This window comes from Clupea harengus, chromosome 18 (assembly GCF_900700415.2).
Source record: "Clupea harengus chromosome 18, Ch_v2.0.2, whole genome shotgun sequence".
In the NCBI taxonomy this organism is placed as follows: domain Eukaryota; kingdom Metazoa; phylum Chordata; class Actinopteri; order Clupeiformes; family Clupeidae; genus Clupea; species Clupea harengus.
The window spans coordinates 6,798,328-6,817,014 of NC_045169.1; the positions used below are offsets into that span (position 1 = coordinate 6,798,328).

General features: G+C 44.6%; 1 protein-coding gene and 1 long non-coding RNA gene across 2 annotated transcripts; both read right to left on the reverse strand.

Moving 5' to 3' along the window:
• Nucleotides 1-7,626: 7,626 nt before the first annotated feature.
• Nucleotides 7,627-9,454, reverse strand: LOC116224688. Its single transcript, XR_004165694.1, has 3 exons — nt 8,213-9,454; nt 8,019-8,084; nt 7,627-7,879 (listed from the first exon to the last, which is right to left on the reverse strand). It is a non-coding gene; the product is annotated as an uncharacterized LOC116224688 (long non-coding RNA).
• A 498-nt stretch (nt 9,455-9,952) lies between these two features.
• rwdd (RWD domain containing 4) lies at nt 9,953-12,587 on the reverse strand. The gene is made up of 8 exons (XM_012820410.3): nt 12,393-12,587; nt 11,681-11,761; nt 11,370-11,479; nt 10,920-11,070; nt 10,600-10,687; nt 10,383-10,432; nt 10,132-10,134; nt 9,953-9,990 (listed from the first exon to the last, which is right to left on the reverse strand). The coding sequence occupies exons 1-8, from the start codon at nt 12,414-12,416 to the stop codon at nt 9,961-9,963; spliced, it is 537 nt and encodes a 178-aa protein (XP_012675864.1). The 5' UTR covers nt 12,417-12,587; the 3' UTR covers nt 9,953-9,960.
• Between the last annotated feature and the right edge of the window lie 6,100 nt (nt 12,588-18,687).

An 18,687-nucleotide genomic window follows, 5' to 3' on the forward strand; every position in this document is an offset into this window, starting at 1 on the left:
AACCCCCTGCGCAAGCGCTCCCACAGCACGCTCGGCACTCTGGGAAGGCCCTCGGACGAAGATGAGGACGGGTGATGGTGGGATAGGGCATCCACCTCGCGGAGGACCTGCGAGTCGTGCGCGAGCAGCTCCAGGAGCTCGTCCTCGGTGATGCCCACGCGGGAGAGCGAGACGAGCTCCGAGGCCCGGCGGACCAGCTGCTCCCCGTGCTCACGCTCCAGCCTGGAGAGCACGGCCCCGTAGAGCTCCGGCAAGTCCCCAGGGAGGATGAGGCTCTCCTGGGGAGTGAAAGAACTCCATGCCCTGGTCTCAAAGTACACGGCCTCCACGAAAAGTGGGGAAGGGCAGGACAGACAGGCCTGCTGGAGCAGCCGCCACTGCTGGGGTTGGAGCCTGTGGCTGTTGGCCTCCAGGTTGAGCTCCAGGGCCTGACACACCTCCTCAGGGCTGAGGGGAGGTAAGTTAATCACTTGGGTCTCAGCACATTTCTGCAATGGAGGTGGAGAGAGAGAGGGGTTTATAGGCATCAATGGAGGTGGAGAGAGGGGTTTATAGGCATCCATTGGCACCTTTACTATAATGTAATGCATCCTTTTTTTCTCAGCTTGACACCTTATTTTTTAACTCTCCCTTCCCTTCATCCTCTCCATTCATGATTGTTGCTATTCATGCATCTATCTCCTCCCTATCTCTAAACTCTCAATCAACCTCTCCTGACAGGCCTCTTTGTCCCTCTCTCACTTTTCCTCCCTCCATCCCTCCTTCTCTTCTCCCTCCATACCTGCAGCTCGAGGGCAGCAGTGGAGTGTGTGGTTGCAGAGAGAAGGACGTAGACGTGCGGGGGCAGGGGGGCACAGAGCCAGGACACATCAGCCTGATGCTCCTCAGACAGCTCATCCAGGCCATCCAGGATGATGACTGCAGGGCGCTCCCCACTGGCCAACCCCAGCAGGGTGTGCAGCTCACTGGCCAACAGAGGAAGAGACTGGGGAGGAACAAGGGATCAGTTCACAGTCAAAATGGATGAGAGTGCTTGCATGTGAGTGTAAGGTATGTGTGTGTGTGTGTGTGTGTGTGTGTGTGTGTGTGTAGGCAGGCACGTGTGTACCTGTATCTGTGTGTGTGTGTGTGTGTGTGCAGGCAGGCACATGTGTATCTGTGTGTGTGTGTGTGTGTGTGTGTGTGTGTGTGTGTGTGTGTGTGTGTGTGTGTGTGTGAAGGCAGGTACATGTGCGTGTGTGTGTGTGTGTGTGGGGTCAGCACCTCTGAGGTCTCTGTGTGACTGCTGTAGACCTGAGCCAGCTGCATACACACACTCTGTAGCACCAGCCGCACATTTTTGCTCTCTGCTGTCAATCCCACAAAACACTGCTGCACTCTCACATCGCTGCAATACAGACAGACATCTTCACATCGCTGACAATACAGACAGACATCTTCACATCGCTGACAATACAGACAGACATCTTCAAATCGCTGACAATACAGAGACAGAACATCTCTGAAAATACACACAAAATGCATGCATTTCCAACAGCATAGATAGATATTTCACTGTGGTACAGAGGGGGTTGGTAGTCACATGTATGTACTGTACGGTGAGTGTTTGACACCTTGTCACTGCATGACAGATTCTACAAACCAGACAGAATTCACAAGCAATGCCTCGAGAGCAGCTACTTTCACACAACTGGACAACAGTACAGTGAGTGAGTGAGTGAGTGTGTGTGTGTGTGTGTGTGTGTGTGTGTGTGTGTGTGTGTAATCACCCAGGTATCCAGGTGGGTATTAGCTCAGCCACTTTTGCGAGGGTGGTGCTCTTCCCCCACCCTGGCTCTCCCAGCAGCAGGATGGGTGTCCGTGGTGCCCCCTCCACAACCTTCCTTATCTCCAGCAGGACATCCTGTCTGAAAACATGCCTCTTCTCTCTGCAAAGAAATAAGAATCACGGGCATATGACATTGCTGTAATCACCCTTTGGCAGAATGTTCTAGAAGTTGAAAGGTCATTGGGTTTAACATACAGTGTGTGACCATATCGGACGTGACGGAGGGTCTCCTCGTGCATCTGCTGTCTAGAGGCAGCTCTCCTCCTCACATCAGAAGAGTCTTTCATTTTGGTTAATTCCATGGCCCTTAAGCACACAAGGCATTACAATAGTCAGCAATATTACAGAAGCACTGGGGAGAGTGTACTGTTTAAGAAGCCTGCACACTGCTCTCTCGCCTTTGTTGGTTCTCTCATTACTCAAGAATGGTCCTAATTAGCAAACTGGGATAGTTTCTTTAATCTAGAGAAGATCCTTTAAAAAAAAATCTGAATATGCACTTTCCACTTGGGCTTAAAAGAACTTCAGTCGACACGGCAATTCCTGACCTGAATTTACGATAGCATCACAGACGAGTCTTGCTTAGACAGAAAAGTAAACTAAAGAGCCGAGGTCATGGTCTGATAAAAACAAAAAAACTTTTGTTTTCATTCATATTTTATCAGCTAAACAAACTGTGCACTCACCCTAGGGGTACACTGAATAGGATTAAATGGTTTCCTGCAATAAGAAATATCACCAAGGTCAGAGTGGTTTGGAATGCTTTGCAAGCTCATTGTTCATGTCCAACGTGTAGGGAAACAAGCCGATAAACACACAAACACACACACACACACACACACACACACACACACAATCACACACACACACACACTCCAGAGGAGTAGCATTATTTTAGCATTATTTTAAATTCCTTTGCACCTTATGAGGAAAAACTTCAGTTTCTTTAGTCAGTGCCTTTAGGGTAAGAAAATATAAGCTGAATGAAACTAGGCTGGGGTGGACATGAGGCGTTCTCACCTGTTGAGGGAGGAGGTGACCGTGCGTTGGACATGAGAGCAAAGGCGGTTGGTGTAGAACAGGTGGGATCTGTTGTGTTTGGGGCTCAGGCCCTTCCTTCCCCAGCCTACGCTCCGTTCATAGATGTTCGTGTGGCGCAGCTGTCAGAAAAGTGTGATATCTGACGTGTGCGTATTGAGGTACAGTCATAAATGTGATTACCATTCATTTATACAGACAATTTAATCAGCCTTTGGGTGATGAGCCAATGCAGCTTAATAGGACTCGGCCCTGTTCGCTCCTCCTATCTGTCTTGGTCTATTAATTGCTCCATTATTTTCCTCTTATTTCTTTCTCCCTTGCGCTGTGTCTTCCCATTCATTATGTCTGCTCCTGTCATTCTCCTGCTCAACCACCCTCTTCCAATTTCCTTCCTCTTTTATCTTCTGTCTGCTGATATAAAAGGGCACTTCTGTCGGTATGTATTCCTCCCATACTCCTCTTCGCACCTCTCCCCCCCCCCCCCCCTCCTCCTCTCTTCCCCTCCCTCCATCTTCCCCCCGTCACCTTTCCGTGGACGTTCTGTATGAATCTCTGGTGGGCCTCGTGGAACGTGTGGTTGAGCTCAGCCTGGCCCTTCAGCAGGTCGATGTAGTTGGGGGCGTGCTCGCTGCGCAGGTTGAACAGCAGGTCGGGGATGATCCTCTTGTAGCAGTGGCAGAAGTCCTCGGGGGGGCTCTTGGCAGACAGGCCCTGCTCCACCTCCCAGTCTAACACTGGGTCATGGCACAGCGCACGTGGCAGAATGAGGCAGAGAGATGACAGAGACAGAGAGAGAGAAGACAGAGAGAAAGGTGTGAGTACAAAATGAGAGAGACTTGCAGCGCTACCATCAATATGGCTTAAAGATTGTATGTTTATCCGTATTGTATTATCATGTTCTCTTCTGTTGCAAAAATCACTGATTTGACATACAGACATACACCTAAACATACATACTCGCAGAAACAAGCACGTCCGTGAATTGTTCACACAAATGTTTTGCCAAACACTTATACGCACCTGTCCGATACCCACACATGCGCATCCAAACACACATACACACCCAAACACACATACGCACCCAAACACACATACGCACCCAAACACACATACGCACCTGTCCGGTACCCACACATACGCACCCAAACACACATACGCACCCAAACACACATACGCACCTGTCCGGAGCAGGTGAGAGGCTGCCTCCTCTCCCAGTGCTGCAGAGGCACTTCGGCTCAACACCCCCCACAGCTGCCGACCGGAAGCGCGCCATGCCCTCCTACCCCGCTGCCTGCGCTGGGCATCTCGGCTCAAGAACTCAGGGTGGTGCGTGCTGATGATGACAGGAAGCAGGAAGTTAAAGATGTGACCTGTGGATACCTCTGACCTGTTACTGCCCCTGCCTTGGCTCAGACACCAATCACAAGTCAGAATCCCTAAAATAGTGCATAGAGCTTAAGGCATTATACTGTCAAGAAGACTATGAGTAATTGTGCCATGTCTTAATGTGTACTCTCACATAGCCAGACATACATTCACATATACGTCTGGTGAAATGGAGCCTCAATGTAGCACATAGACAATAAGGAATCAAACTGATGAACTGGTAACTGAATAACATGTATCACTTGCAACATGAAGCTAAGCCTAAAAGCTGCTATCAGTAATGATGATTTTAATAATTGACATCATTAGAGGCCATAAGGACTTTGGTTTAACCTGGTGGCTACATTGAGATCTTCCCTCCATAATTTATAGTCATTAACACAAATTATGGCTTTGTATCAATGACAGATTGGAGTGGTGTTTTTCCTTACATATTTCTCCCACCCAGTAGCCCTGACCTTAATTCATATTTTATCACTTCATAACTGACATCAAGATGAGGAATGGCTTGCAGTCTCTAGATTATCACTATGATGTTGTGTTTAGACAGGACTCATTGTCCTCACTGAGTTTTGGATTTATTCACTTGCTATCATTTTCAGGGCAAGAGGACGTCATGATAAACTGCCTCAGCTCCATTTGAAGCCGACTGTAAATCTTGAACATTAAATTCGGACTGACTGTCTGTGTAATTTAAGACTGGGTGAGATGTCAGGACTGGGTTGTGTGTGAGAGAAAGACAGGGAGGCTTTGTGTTTGCAGAATGGTTCCCTAACCTCCACTGCTGGCTTATTAAGTGGGCCGTTCACCCTGGATCTTGACAACCATTTTTACGACACTCAAACACCATAACCAAAAACAACACCATTGCTAAGGCCATAGCCATGGGAACCAAACAAATCATCCCACAGCCTGCCTCTGTGCAGTTAGAGGCCCAACTGTCACACTTAGACAAAGCTGCCGATAAAGCTGCTGTACAAGTACTACAAGGTTGTAAGGGAACACCACAGTAATTGGGCATGGCAGCCTAATCCGAGACTACATGCACACTATCTATACACACTTGAATAATTGAATCTATAATTCCTGTGACCATTCGTTCGATTTTGTGAAACATTTTAGTTTCTACAAAATTGAAGGAGAGCATAAGTGAAAAGTGAAATATGTTCCCATTCACACACCTCACAGGAACCAGGCGGTACACAGCAGGGATGTGATTCTCATCCAGTTTGTACCACGCCTGCAGGAGTCTCAGATCCCGGTCGAAATCCACCCAGCCCCTCATCAGGCCCGTCTCTTCCTCATCCGACAGGGAATTTTGCGACACGGTGGTTTCATCGCTAATCATGGTGGCCGAACCTTGGGGGAGGTCTGCCTGATCGTGGCTCAGACCTCGGGCAAAGCTGCCAGACCTCTCCGCATCACTCTGAGTTACACTAGATTGGGAGTCGGAGGCAAGCTCGTCATTAAGATCCGGTCGTCTCCTTGAGCGTTTCTTTCGGTCTTGTTCCACAACCTTCAGGATGGACTCAAATGCATGCTGGGAGATCCTGTGAGGGGGGGTTAGCACCTCATGCTTTTGGCCTGCAAACACCTGCCAGAACACACAACCCAATAGGAGAACACTACCATGTCACTTGTCTCAACCGAAACTAAAAATAACATATCGTCAGTACAGACACTGGACAACTGGCCGACTTCTCTGCCAGGCCACTGGGGCTCAGGTGTGATGGGCAGACATTTGTAATGGAACCAATAACTTTGCAATGGAAGGGTGGAACAACCTTTTCAAAGTAGGTCAAGGTTGTTACGTAATACATTTTTTTTTTAAATGGTACACCAGAATAGTACTCAAATTTTGAATGGACTGACAAATTACAGTCATCCATGTACATGATAGAAAATATGCAATTAAATGACAACCTGATATATGGAGACCTAATGCTGGAAGATGCAACAAGTTTACAAACAGATTAGATGAAATGGAGGATGGTAAATCAGTGACAGGTTTTTCAACATAAAACACATTTTCCCCAAGAACTTACAAAAAAGTTTGCTGCGTCTGTTTCTTGACACTCTCTCAGGGTGTCCAGGTGTAGCTCTAGAGAGTCATTATGCTCGCTGATGGGGTCAGAGACACCCAGACGCAGGTCCACCATTTTGAAATCGTACCCCCGCTGTTTACAGTAAAGATAGAGGCATGGATACACATTCTCCCTCAAAGCCTGCCTCTCTGTCACGGTGTCTGAAGGGAGACATGAATGAGCATGTGTGACCTTGCGGTTAACACGCATAGAAATATATACACCGATGACCGGCCATGAACCTATTGACCCACTGACTATCCCTGAAAAGTCATGCGAGGTGTGAATTACACATGAACCACATACGACCAATGACACTGACACAGAGGCTGTTCTGAAACAGCTCTGAAACACACAGTATGGAGAAAGAGTTCCCTTTTCTTTTGTGAAACTGCATGTGAGCCTTACCACGGTATCCCCCACAGATGTAAACCATAAACCTCCTTTGCTTTGGAGGGCAAGGTGTGGCAGCCTTGATAGCATCAAGAACGGCCAGAGCTTTTGGACTTGGGTCAGCCACTTCAGGCAGGGCTGGAGCAGCAGGAACAGTGCAGGCTGTAATCGACTCTTTTGGGAGAGATGTCTGGGAGTCTGTTGAACACTGAGTCCATGACGACACCATCTGGCCTCCCTTGGGTTCCTCTCCTCCTTGCTCCTCCTCTTCATCCTCCTGTCCCAGTGCTGCCAAACTCTGAAGGAACTTGGGAGGTTCTCCCTGTGCTGACCCATGTCCACCTAGGTCCAGCAGCATGCTGAGAGCCTGGTCCTGGAGCAGGGAGAGGCGGCAGACATACCAGTCAAAATTACAGAGGCTGCACCCCTGGCCAAAGGTTGGATGCCCAACCCTTCAGCCTCTATCGTCCTTCAGTTTTCAGTAGCAACCTTAATCTGACACACCTGTCTCTAATATCCAGACTCTCCTTATCCAGACTTGGTTGGATGGGCACACTTAATCATTAGCCACTATGTTAACTTATTATTCTTACCTTTAAAAAGAAAGTCTGATTTTTCAGCAGGCTCAAAACATCCTCTGCTCTCTCCTCCAGATTAGAGTTTTGGAGGTGATCTTTAAAATGACGCTGCTGAAGGTGACTCTTAGCAAAAAATACAGGCCATTATAAATGTTTGTTTATATAAACATAGTATCAGGTATATCATCTATACATACTGTACATTATACGCTACATTCCATGCACAATAGAGAGAATTTAGAAATGTACCATACTTTAAAAAAAGAGATAAAAATGGAATGTAAACTTACTCTTAGATGACTTTTGATCTCTAATTCCGTTTTTTCACTCACTTTGGCATGAGAGACTTTTGACCGACGCTCAGATTTCTATCATATAAACACAGACGAAGGCAGGAAAGTTGCTGGATTTTTGTTTTAATGTCTGTGAACTCCTAAATTCTGTATGAACCTTACCGTTTTTACTTTTAGCTGTCTTTCAAGAGGACCATGGTCTGTCAGAGAGTTGGAGAAGAACAGCTGCTGAAGTCTTTGAGTTGTCGGTATAGTTTGCCTCTTGTCTTTAAGGTCCTAAAGAGGGTGTATTAAGACATCAGGATAGCCTCAGGGTAATCTTATTTTCGATTTAAAGTAAGGGTAAAATCACAATTAAGAATTACTGAATGATTATCTCATCCAATATGTAGGCTACAAATACATATTTACTCACCTGTTGTAATGCCTTTGATGTTGAATCATTACAAATGGGTGGAAAGTTTATTGCCTCTTTGTTCTCCTAAAAATATTTTATGATCAAAACTGAATCAGGTTTTATCCTTTCAATTTCAAAGACAGACAGCTTGGCTATAATGTGTTTTATAAACAAAACCAAATTATCCATAAATACATGACAGTTAAGCTTACTCCATTTTTCTTCTTTGGGGGTCCAATTCTGTTCGTGTAGTATGTCCACATTGCGGGCAACGTCTCGGTGTCTTTTAAATCACTTGCCAAACTTATGAAAAAATCCTTAGGATATAACTACACACTTAAATTTCGCCAACAGCTATAATTGTCCTGATTCATTCTAAATTATGACCCTTGTCCACTTGAAGCAAGTTTAGAAGTCTTGTCTGAATGACCGACCCAGCAGTGACAGAATTCTCATGGATAAACTTCCTCCTTGCGGCCGGGTAAGGTTTCTCCACTGCAGACGTGAGGAAACCTTGCTCGCTCCAAACACGCGCCTGTGTCTCAGGACGATATAGGCTAATGTACCCAGTAGACGTGTTTTTGTCACTGGTTAAGGTTTATTGGGGACAATGACGAATGCCATGCCTCTGACTTGCTCATTCGCCGAGGCTAAAGAATGTAATTCCTTCATGCCCGAAAATATTAATTAACTAACTTTTATCGTGACTAGATGACGTCATATGGCTTGGCAGGGTCTTTTAGATCTGGAAGTTTTTCACCTCGTAATTGTACTCACATGTATTACCATGGGAACCTATTACGCTTGTGATTAACACGCATTAAGGTTAAAAGTACTTTGTATTCACATATTCAATTGTAACTCTTCATTTTGAACACATTTTGACTACATGACCATACTATTGCTCCTATGTATGACATACTAGGTTTAACACATTTCAGCTTGGAAGGGAAATCATTTGCATTAGACTACAAAGGTCATAAAGTATTTTATTTTAAAAAGTGTTTATTTCACACACAACATACAAGTGTCAAACCTAGGCGGGGCAGATCTTTTTTTGTTATCGTTTTACAATATATTTTCATTCAGTTAATCGAACATAATAGCCAGGGTTTATTTAAATAAAAATAGCAGATATTATTTAAGTTCTATCCACCACTGAAGCCCAAAAGAACGAGGATTCACATGTAGTCTTCAGTTCTTTTACCTCCATGTCTCGATGTTGACCTTGTTTGTGACACTTGTGTTTCTTTCTCCACCTTCACGTTTGAGGTAGGTAAGAGATCTGAATGGGATGACGTCTAACCTTTGGATGAAGAGACTGGCAGCCTGTGTGCTTCTGATATCATCATTTGTATGGCACTGTCATGATACTGCAAAGGTGACTTCCACAAAAACCTCACTCAGACACACAGACACAGACACAGACACAGACACAGACACAGACACACACACACACACACACACACACACACACACACACACACACACACACACACACACACACACACACACTCACTCACTCACTCACTTGTTCGTTCTCTCACACACACGCGCGCGCATGCATACACACATGCATACAAAATACACTATTCCCAACCACAAAACAGCTTCATCCAAATAAACACCCAAAACACACAACAGGGGGGAAAGCAAAGCTGCTTGACACCTTTCAGTCTACCCCCTCGCTGCCATGACCTTTAAAAGCTAAATATCTGACGGTCCCCTGACGCATAGAGAGACCCATCTTCTGCAGGATCTCGAAAAACCCTGTCTGAAGCTCTGAGGCCTGACTAGACCAGAGTGAGGGGAGAGGTTGGTTACAACAACTGCACTCTCTCCAGAAAACACGAGACGGACATCGTCAGTCATTCATCCTTCCGTTCAGGCCTCCTGCGACCTGATTCATCCATTCATTTTTTTCCCGATCTCTGCCTCCTTCCACTTTTTTGGCGATCCTCTAGTCCTCTGCACCTCCTGTTTTGCTCAGCTGTTGAAAAGGTTAGACAGCATTACTCGAAGAAAACACAATGTTTCATTGAGCACTTTACTCTTTACGTGATGCACAGTAGCAGAGGTACACTGAAAGGAATGAAATACAGAAATCAAAATAGATAAAAAGCTTGCTTACGTGCTGGTGTGGAGTGTTCATTGTTGACAAGACGCCAGATTAAATAAATAAATAAAGAGAGAAAGAAAAGTTAACTAGGCTGCAACAGTGTTTCATTATCAGGTCGTATAATGCCCTCTACTGGAATACAATTATAATCATGCATCCTTTATTGCATGTTTTGAGAGAGAATTACAAAGTAGAATATTAATTACAGCGGTTCCAAATACCCCCCAAAATACTATTAAAACCGCCTTAGTCCTTTTATTTACCTTGACGACATCTACCCAGTTCCAGCCTCGGGGGAGCTCCCCTTTATTATCTGTAGGTATGGAAGTAGAAAACATCAGAGCACAATTTAGGGCCAATCTACCAGATTCAATTCGACTACAACTCTAGTAAATTCTGTATTAACAGTATAGCACATAGAGTATGCAGCAGAGTAATAAACAGTGCATATGCAAATAGTGCATGACCCTCTGTACTTGCCTGTTCTTGAGATTATTTTCTTCTTCTGTGCTTTGGTCAGCTGTTCTTTCTTCTCCTTTTTCTTGCTTACAGACACAGCATTGCTTGCCTTTCAATCAAATGTCAAAAACAGGAGCCATTAGATTCAAAATGACAAAAGATTAGTGAACCAAATGAACATTTGCCTTTGTAGAGATTCCACGTCTGACCATTTTAGTTTTAAGGGAACAAATCTTTGCCATTTGGAAATTGTACGAAAATGGTAAGCCACCCAGAGAGAGAGAGCAAGAGACAGGCGGAGATGCAGCAGCTAGGAGAAACCAACAGCAAGAGGGACTGACCACAGCATCCTTTACAGGCTGGTGGTTCTCCATCAGGGCAGCCTGGTTTTCTTTGGCCCACTCAAACAATGTGTACATCATGGCTTCGCCCAGGTTGGCCTCCACCTGCTCCTCCAGCTTAGAGATGATATCCTTCTTTGTTGTAGAAGATCTAACGAACCAGCAAGAAGCACAGGTAAGCCAACATGCGTGTTATTTTGACAACACTTTAAACACACCCACAGTGAGGTTGCAGGTGGATAGGTGAACACAATGTTATGCATGCTATACATTTCACTCTGCAGAGTTGGTTCATGTGGTCTTTTGTGGAACTGTTACGACAACAGAACTACACAAGTATACACTAACTTGTTAAACAAATCTAACAAGTTAAACATACAAACAGCTGCAATTGTCAATATTCATTTAATCGTTATTGTGTTCATCAACCTTACTGAGAAAGTGGCTTACATTCTGTTGTTAAAAAAAGCTTGCAAAGATAACGAGGGGCCAGTTTCAGGATATGTCTCAGGCCATGAGACGTCCAAAAGAAAAGCTTTGGGGTCTTCGTGATCTCCTATCTGAAGACAGAAAATAGAATTGTTACTTGACACGCGTCATGAACACCTGCAATACAGTGATGCTGTAGCCTTGCTTAATGACACCAGCTATTATTTGCTATTAACACAATGTGGTCTCAAGGTAGGGCAGCTTTTCGGGGGGACGATTAGCAGCACGTCACATCGAAGCAACAATGTCAGAGATATTCAAATATTACTCACTCTTAACTGAAATGAAGTCGGACTGAGTTCCTTGAAGCATTCGTCCTCTTCATATATAGAACGAAGAGCCTCCAACTCCATCTGCACAAGTGAGACATCAGTATTAAGAGAAGATACGTTTATTTAACCATGACACGACAATTCCTCGACTAGAGTTAGCTGGCAAACTGTTCATCTTCTGGGTTGGCGTGTAAGGTTCTGGTAAATCAACAAGCAAAACGAATTAATCAGCATGACAAGCCATGTTCAATTATTCAGGAAGTATTTGAGTTTTCCTTGGCCTTAAGGTTGCTTGGATAACTAACCGACACTTACATTCACACTCTAGTGGCTGATTAGCTAGTTAGCTATCTGGTACATGATCCAGTTGAACATCACAGGTCCAAATCTCTGTGCTGTAGCTAACGTTACTTAGCAAGGATAAGTTATTGCTGTTTTACGTTCACGTTAATCACATGGGATGACGAGATAGTCTAAATTCGGTTTAAACTATCTGGCGTGACTGGATAAAGACTCAGCAAACTGGTTCGAACAATACGATTCATTAGTATGACCAAACCTCCTTATGTGTTACATTTCGCTAAATCTGTAACGTTATCTAGTTAGCAAGTACAGTGTTAGCAAGCTAGGGTAACTTTACGGATGCTGCTCTCGTAAGCTAACTACGTTAGCAGGAGCGACCGTTCTGGCTTAACATATCTGTGTAAAATACCTCTTGATCTTCATTGGCAGTCATGGTTTCTGTTCAAGCAACTAAACAAGACAACGCCGCTTGTCAGATATCCCTGCAATTATTAATATTGTTGTTTCAACCTGTCATACTTGAAGTGGAAGAAGTTTTTTGACTACACTACAAAGACGCTCGTGTAACGTCAGTCACCATGATGTAAACGCAAGCCACTGCACTCATCCAGTTTTAAAGACAATGTCATTGCTGCACAGTCGATGCGCAGTTTCGTGCATTGCAAGCTCTCTTCAGATATTATACAATTGCCTATCCAATATCATGAGGAATGACAATTGAATCCACATGTTAATGAAATAAACGGTAATCCAACAAACAACAACAACAAAGTCTATAAAAACACTGACCCTTATATGTCATTCAAAAAAAGAGTCTAAAAGAGGCCCCGGGTCGTTATGCCTACAAAATATTCACAAGGGGGAGCGTGTGATCCACTTTTAATTTACACACCCTTCGACTGGGCATGGCGGGCTACCACCTATTCGATTCAGTGTACAGGTACAAAGCCAATTAATTGCAGTTAGTATTTAACCAGAACTGCAAAATAATAGTATTGCAGTGTGCATGATTCTATGTGTAATGTTGAATGGAGAGTGTATTTATGTCCCCCTATGTTAAGGTGGAGTGTATCTTCTGTTAGCGATGAGAAGTATGTGTGTTATTTTGATGCCCACCCTTACCCAGAGTTGGTGACAAAATTGAGCATTACATATTCCAATCATGATAAATGTGCAACATATAAAAAAGGTTCCATGTAGAGATTAATTGGATCCAGTTGGTGAAGGGAATGTAAGGGTTGTGTGTATAGTATATATATATGTATTAAATATTTATATATACTATATAAAATGGGTTCAATATAAATACTAGTGATCTGAACAACGTGAGAAATAGGCTACAGCCTGTGCAAGAATAAGCAATGCAAATATAAAAGTATTGAGACGGTGCAGTAATGGGTGCAATAATACTTAGCGCTGTGGTGTGGGGTTCAGCAGTGCCTGTTGTTCCGGAGCGGAGGCTCCTGTAGCGCCTGGCGGAGGGGACGAGAGTAAAATGTCCATGGTTAGAGTGGGATGCCAGGCATGGTAAATGGTACATTCAGGACTGTAACACAGCAAACCAGTTCACCAAGCTCGGCTAGGCCTATAGGTCTAAGCTAAATGCAAAACCATTATCATTCTAAAGCATTCCCTACTACTACTACTACTCCAACACTATGTCATACAGATAAGCTTGGGGTTGAAGTAGGCTATTGAAAGAGATGTGAATGTCAGAATGTGCAATATCCATACCAAGCTATTATTACGCGACTGTTTCATTTACTGCTGATCCATTTGGATGCACCATCGGCACCCGCTGAGCCCCATCACCGGTGTAATCACCCCCGAGATGATCGATTGATACGGTCAGACAGTTCCACCCGGCCGGGGTGTCCCATGAGCGCTTGTCTCAACAATCCACTCTCAAAATGAAGATTTACACAGCAGGATGATCAGCAGTGGGTCGCTTTTTCATTTTCCAGCAAATAGGCCTCATAGCCCCCCCCCCCCCCCCCCCCAAAATAAAAATAACGAATTTGTAGGCTATACCAGAAAGGCCCCTGACGGATTTCATGTGCGCCTGCTCCTCCACAAATGATGATGTTCCCTGGTTGTATTGTTGGCTGTCAGGTTGAATTTAATAACCAAGGCCATGCTTGGAATCGACTTTCTTCAACTGATTTCCATTGAGATCTCTGATTTGTAAGGTTATTATAGAAAAATCATAGGAAAAAAAAAAATCAAGTTATCAAGCTCTGCAACCTTGAAAATTCTGTTCTTCAGTGTCTGTTTTCTAGCACACAGGCCTACAACCCACTTGCCTCACAGCCCTGCTGCAAAAAAACACCCATTTGAGTGCAGTGATTTAATGGTTTAATTTCCAACTGGATGCAAACTCACTCCTAAATATTACTTATTTAACAACCAGCTATGTGAGGACAAAATAGACCAAGACCAAAAAATTCTACACACATCTTTCTCTCTCTCTCCCCCCCCCCCCTTGTTTTTGTCAGTTTAGCACTGGGAGACATTTCTTATCAGAAGCATACGTAATTAGTTGTCTTATCTATGCTTCGTGTGCGGTCCCCTGACACGCAATGACCCCTCTCCAAATGGATGGTGTGAAACACAATTACTAGAGAGGCTGAATGCAACCTCGTTATCATCCTCTCACAGCAGTTAATTAAGTTATCCTCTCCCTCTCGTTTTTGTCATTTTTTGGCCACAAACAGTGAGGAGAATCCCTCATTTCCTCACAGGACCCAGGGCTTGCTCAGGGGGCGCACACACATTTCTCTGTGAAAAATGTCCCTTTTTTATTTATCAATTTGAACCCAGCACTGTAGGGCGTCTCATTTAAAAAATAATTGAGATAACACAGACACACACACACACACACACACACACACACAACCACACGCACACACACAGACACACACACACACACACACACACACACACACACACACACACAACCAAACGCACACACACAGACACACACAGACACACACACACACACACACGCTGCTGCTGCTCCATCAGTTCTGCTCATATGTGGGGAAGCTTCCTCTCAAGGCTTCGGGGCCTCGCTTCAATATCTGCAGACGTTCTGTTATTAGCATGGGCTTCAGAGGAAGGAAATGATGAATGAGGATGTTTTTATATGTAAAGGCCTCACTTCCTCTACACACACACACACACACACACACACACACACACACACAACCTACATAGCCATGGCAACGGCATCCTATGACCATATGCTACTTGAATCAACAAGTCCTGTTTTTGTCCCCACTGGGGACACTCAACAAAGAGGGAAGTGCAGACTCCTCAACATGGCTCTCATGGCTGTCTGCTCCCAAACAAATTCATATCAATTCACTAACTCTGGTATGGATTTGCAACGGGCAAACGCCTTGGCAACAGCTGCCCCTTTCCCTGTCCCTGTTGCTGGAGCTCGGTAGCTGGCCGGTCACAGGGACGTGACAAACCTCAACAGAGAGGCAATAAAACAACATAGAGGAACAAATCCTCAGCATCACCTGCCTTGCCTGGTTGGAGAGGTCCCTGATTTTTTTGTGTGTGGATGGTACATGCACAATAAGAACACGCAACATTAAACACCATCATCACTCCCTCACTCTCTCTGTATCTCTCTCTCTCTCCCTTTCTTCCTTCGCTTCGCTTTCTTCGTGCCTCCTCATGTCCTGAGCTTTGTCTGCGGGGGTGTCGAGTTCCTGAGTGCAGCTTTTGTGTATCTCCATAAAAACAGCTTGAGGACCCAGGCGAACCCTCTGTTCTGCCACTTATCTTGCGTCAGGCGAGCCAGCTTAGAGGGGCATTGTTCTCTCCGATAGGGCTCTACCCTTAGGGCCCACAGTAGACTCAGCCAGTTTCTCTTTACCGCTTCCACGCTCCATTACGAACCATATCCCCCACTTGTTTCACTCTCTGTGACTGTCTGTCTGTCTGTCTCTCTCTCTCTCTCTCTCTCTCTCTCTCTCTCTCTCTCTGTAGTCCTCCTCCCTCTCTTTTGGTCGCGCATCCTCCTGTTTGCAGTGTCGGGAGAGCGGCGTTCGTCTTGGAAAGTGTGCAATTCTGTCATGAGGAAAAAAAAAAAAAAAAGCCCCTCAGTACTATAAGTTGTTGTTTTTGTTTGTCTTGTTGCCGTGATTGTCACTTCCATGGCAGTGACTGCCGTCGGGTAAGATAGAGGCATCCGTCCCTTGCTGATTGTTTACATTTGAAAAAATAGAGAACTGATCCAAAAAATGCAGAATACTGTGTGATTAACCGTGTTATTATTTCAGAGAATGTCTTTTATTTAACACTTTGTATTCCTCCATCCAGTGGGTCAGTCAATCAATGAGTGAATGAATGAATACCATTCATTTCTACGATTGCATTAGTAATAAATCCTTTATAACCGTGTTGTAACAATCCCCATCACAAACCCTTTGTGTTGCCATATTGTGACATTTCACCATTTTGCACAGTTTTTGGCACTCAGTATGACAACATCGGCCTTTCCTTCCGCACACACACACACACACACACACACACACACACACAAACACACAAGGAAGCACGTCCCATCTACCAAAATGCTTTAGCAGCTGGATTGAGGCGCTCTCCCTTTCTCTCCTCCCCAAACTGAGCAGAGCCCCTTTGTTATTTTTGGCCCATCTCTCCAACACTATCTAGACCCCGCTAGCCAGGTAGACCAGACGGGACTGAAAGGACCGCGTCCGTGGAGACCTTGATATTAAAAATTGAATAGAATGGAGGAAATCAGAGCCCCATGTCTGATTGATTGCCTATCACCTTGTGGGCTGATGGAGGCCGCGGTACAAAAGCACAAAAGCCCAAAAGCCCAAAGAGCAGCGGGCTAGGGGTGCGATGTGAAATCCAAGAATTAGCACAATGAAACCTTCGTAAATAAATAAATACAAATAAATTAAAGGGAGAAGAGAAAGGCATGCTCGTTACAATGTGCATTATAAGACTACGGCATTTCTATAGCAGCTCTTCAGGTTTCCCTGCATCAGAGGAGCTTCATTTTGCAGACATTACCAGTTCAAATGAAGATTAGATCAGCACTGGATTAACTAGAGTACTTGGTGAATATGTTCAAGGAGTTAATACATTTTGTCCTGTCAGTCATGGATGGGTTCATTATTACTACACGGAGTATGATCACAATGGGGGTTATTAAGAGTGATATACAATGGGAGGAACACGCATTATGGCTCTTGATTAAATTGTTCCATACCACAGAAACTGGGCTTTTCACAGTTTCACACACTTTCTCTCTCTCTCCTTCTTTCTCTCTCTCTCTCTCGAACACACACGCACACAGTATATGCGCACAGTATTGTGACACGCTCACACATTCACATACAACTGTTCAACTGTAATCATAGATGTCTTGCTGCATAATGCCTCAGGACAGTCTGTCTTGAAGGACAAACAATTGAACAATGCACCAAGTTGAACAGTCAAATTCCCATTAGTGTAGACAACAGGGTTATCAGTGAGAGATGACTGGAGGAGACAGCCCCCCCCCCCCCCCCCCACACACACACCCCCCGCCCCAGACTACTCAGAGAGAAGTTATAGGTCAAGCCGATTAATCGCTTGTATGTAGATGAGCACTTGAATGATGTGCATTTAGTCTCTTACCTGCAGCTTAATTCGAACGGGTCCTGACATTCAGGATTGATGTTGTTTGCTTTTCGCCATGAAGTTGCCCTTCAACTAGGGATAGGAACTGTTGTAGAGAGAAATGATGAGTCTTTCTTGGAACTAGAGGCAAGCTTTCCATCTTGGCGTTTTTCTATTTTGGCTTGTGAGTGCTGGCTTCTGTAGGCCCTTTTTGAGAAGAGGGGATTTGCTGCCTGGGCGTAGGAGAAGTCGCCCCTTTTGATTTCCCCACTTTAACCCCGCTGTAAGCCAACTGAAATAAAGCCACAGAGTGAGAGGGAGAAGGCTGGAAACGAGAGCAACAAACTGTGTGAGAAAACACGGTGCCCAGAGTACTTTAAGCAGGCTAAAGGACTGCTGAAGTGGTCAGACAGAAAAGGAACATATTTTTCCCGATGAGGGGAGTTAAGTCTGTCTTATCCTTTCCCCTCTGCAACCACAAATCCGGACAATAATTCCAAACTTCTGAGGCATGAGGGTGACAGTGACAGTGACACAGAGAGTATACAACATTTTGGGGAAAAAAAGAAAAACAGTTTTGGCCACCTTCTTGGCCTGGTGACATGGTCCGAATGCTGGCAAAACATCCCATATTGGAGCTTTAGCCACAACTGGGCTCATGGTTTTAATATGCTGCAGGAAAAGGATAGGATTTTTTGAGAGGATCAGGAAGAGAATAATTTGTTTCGTGCTTTGATAGATATAGGGATGGCAAACAAAAAACCAAGAGCACTCATAGTTCGATTCAATTTGTCTTCCTCACTATTGAAGCTCCTGAAAGAGAGCAAAAGATAGAGAAGCAAGAGCAAGCTCTATACCAGAAGACAGGATGTGAAAGTAAGCCTTTGCGCGATCTCTACCCTTACTTCTAGGGCAATGCTTTTTAAAACACAAATGTTTACAAAGGCACATAAAACGCACATAGCAAACGCAGGCTGATACATTTGAGGAAAACATGATTCATAATGTAATATCTAACAAATGCAGCCCAAGACTACATGCAATGAATTGGCTTA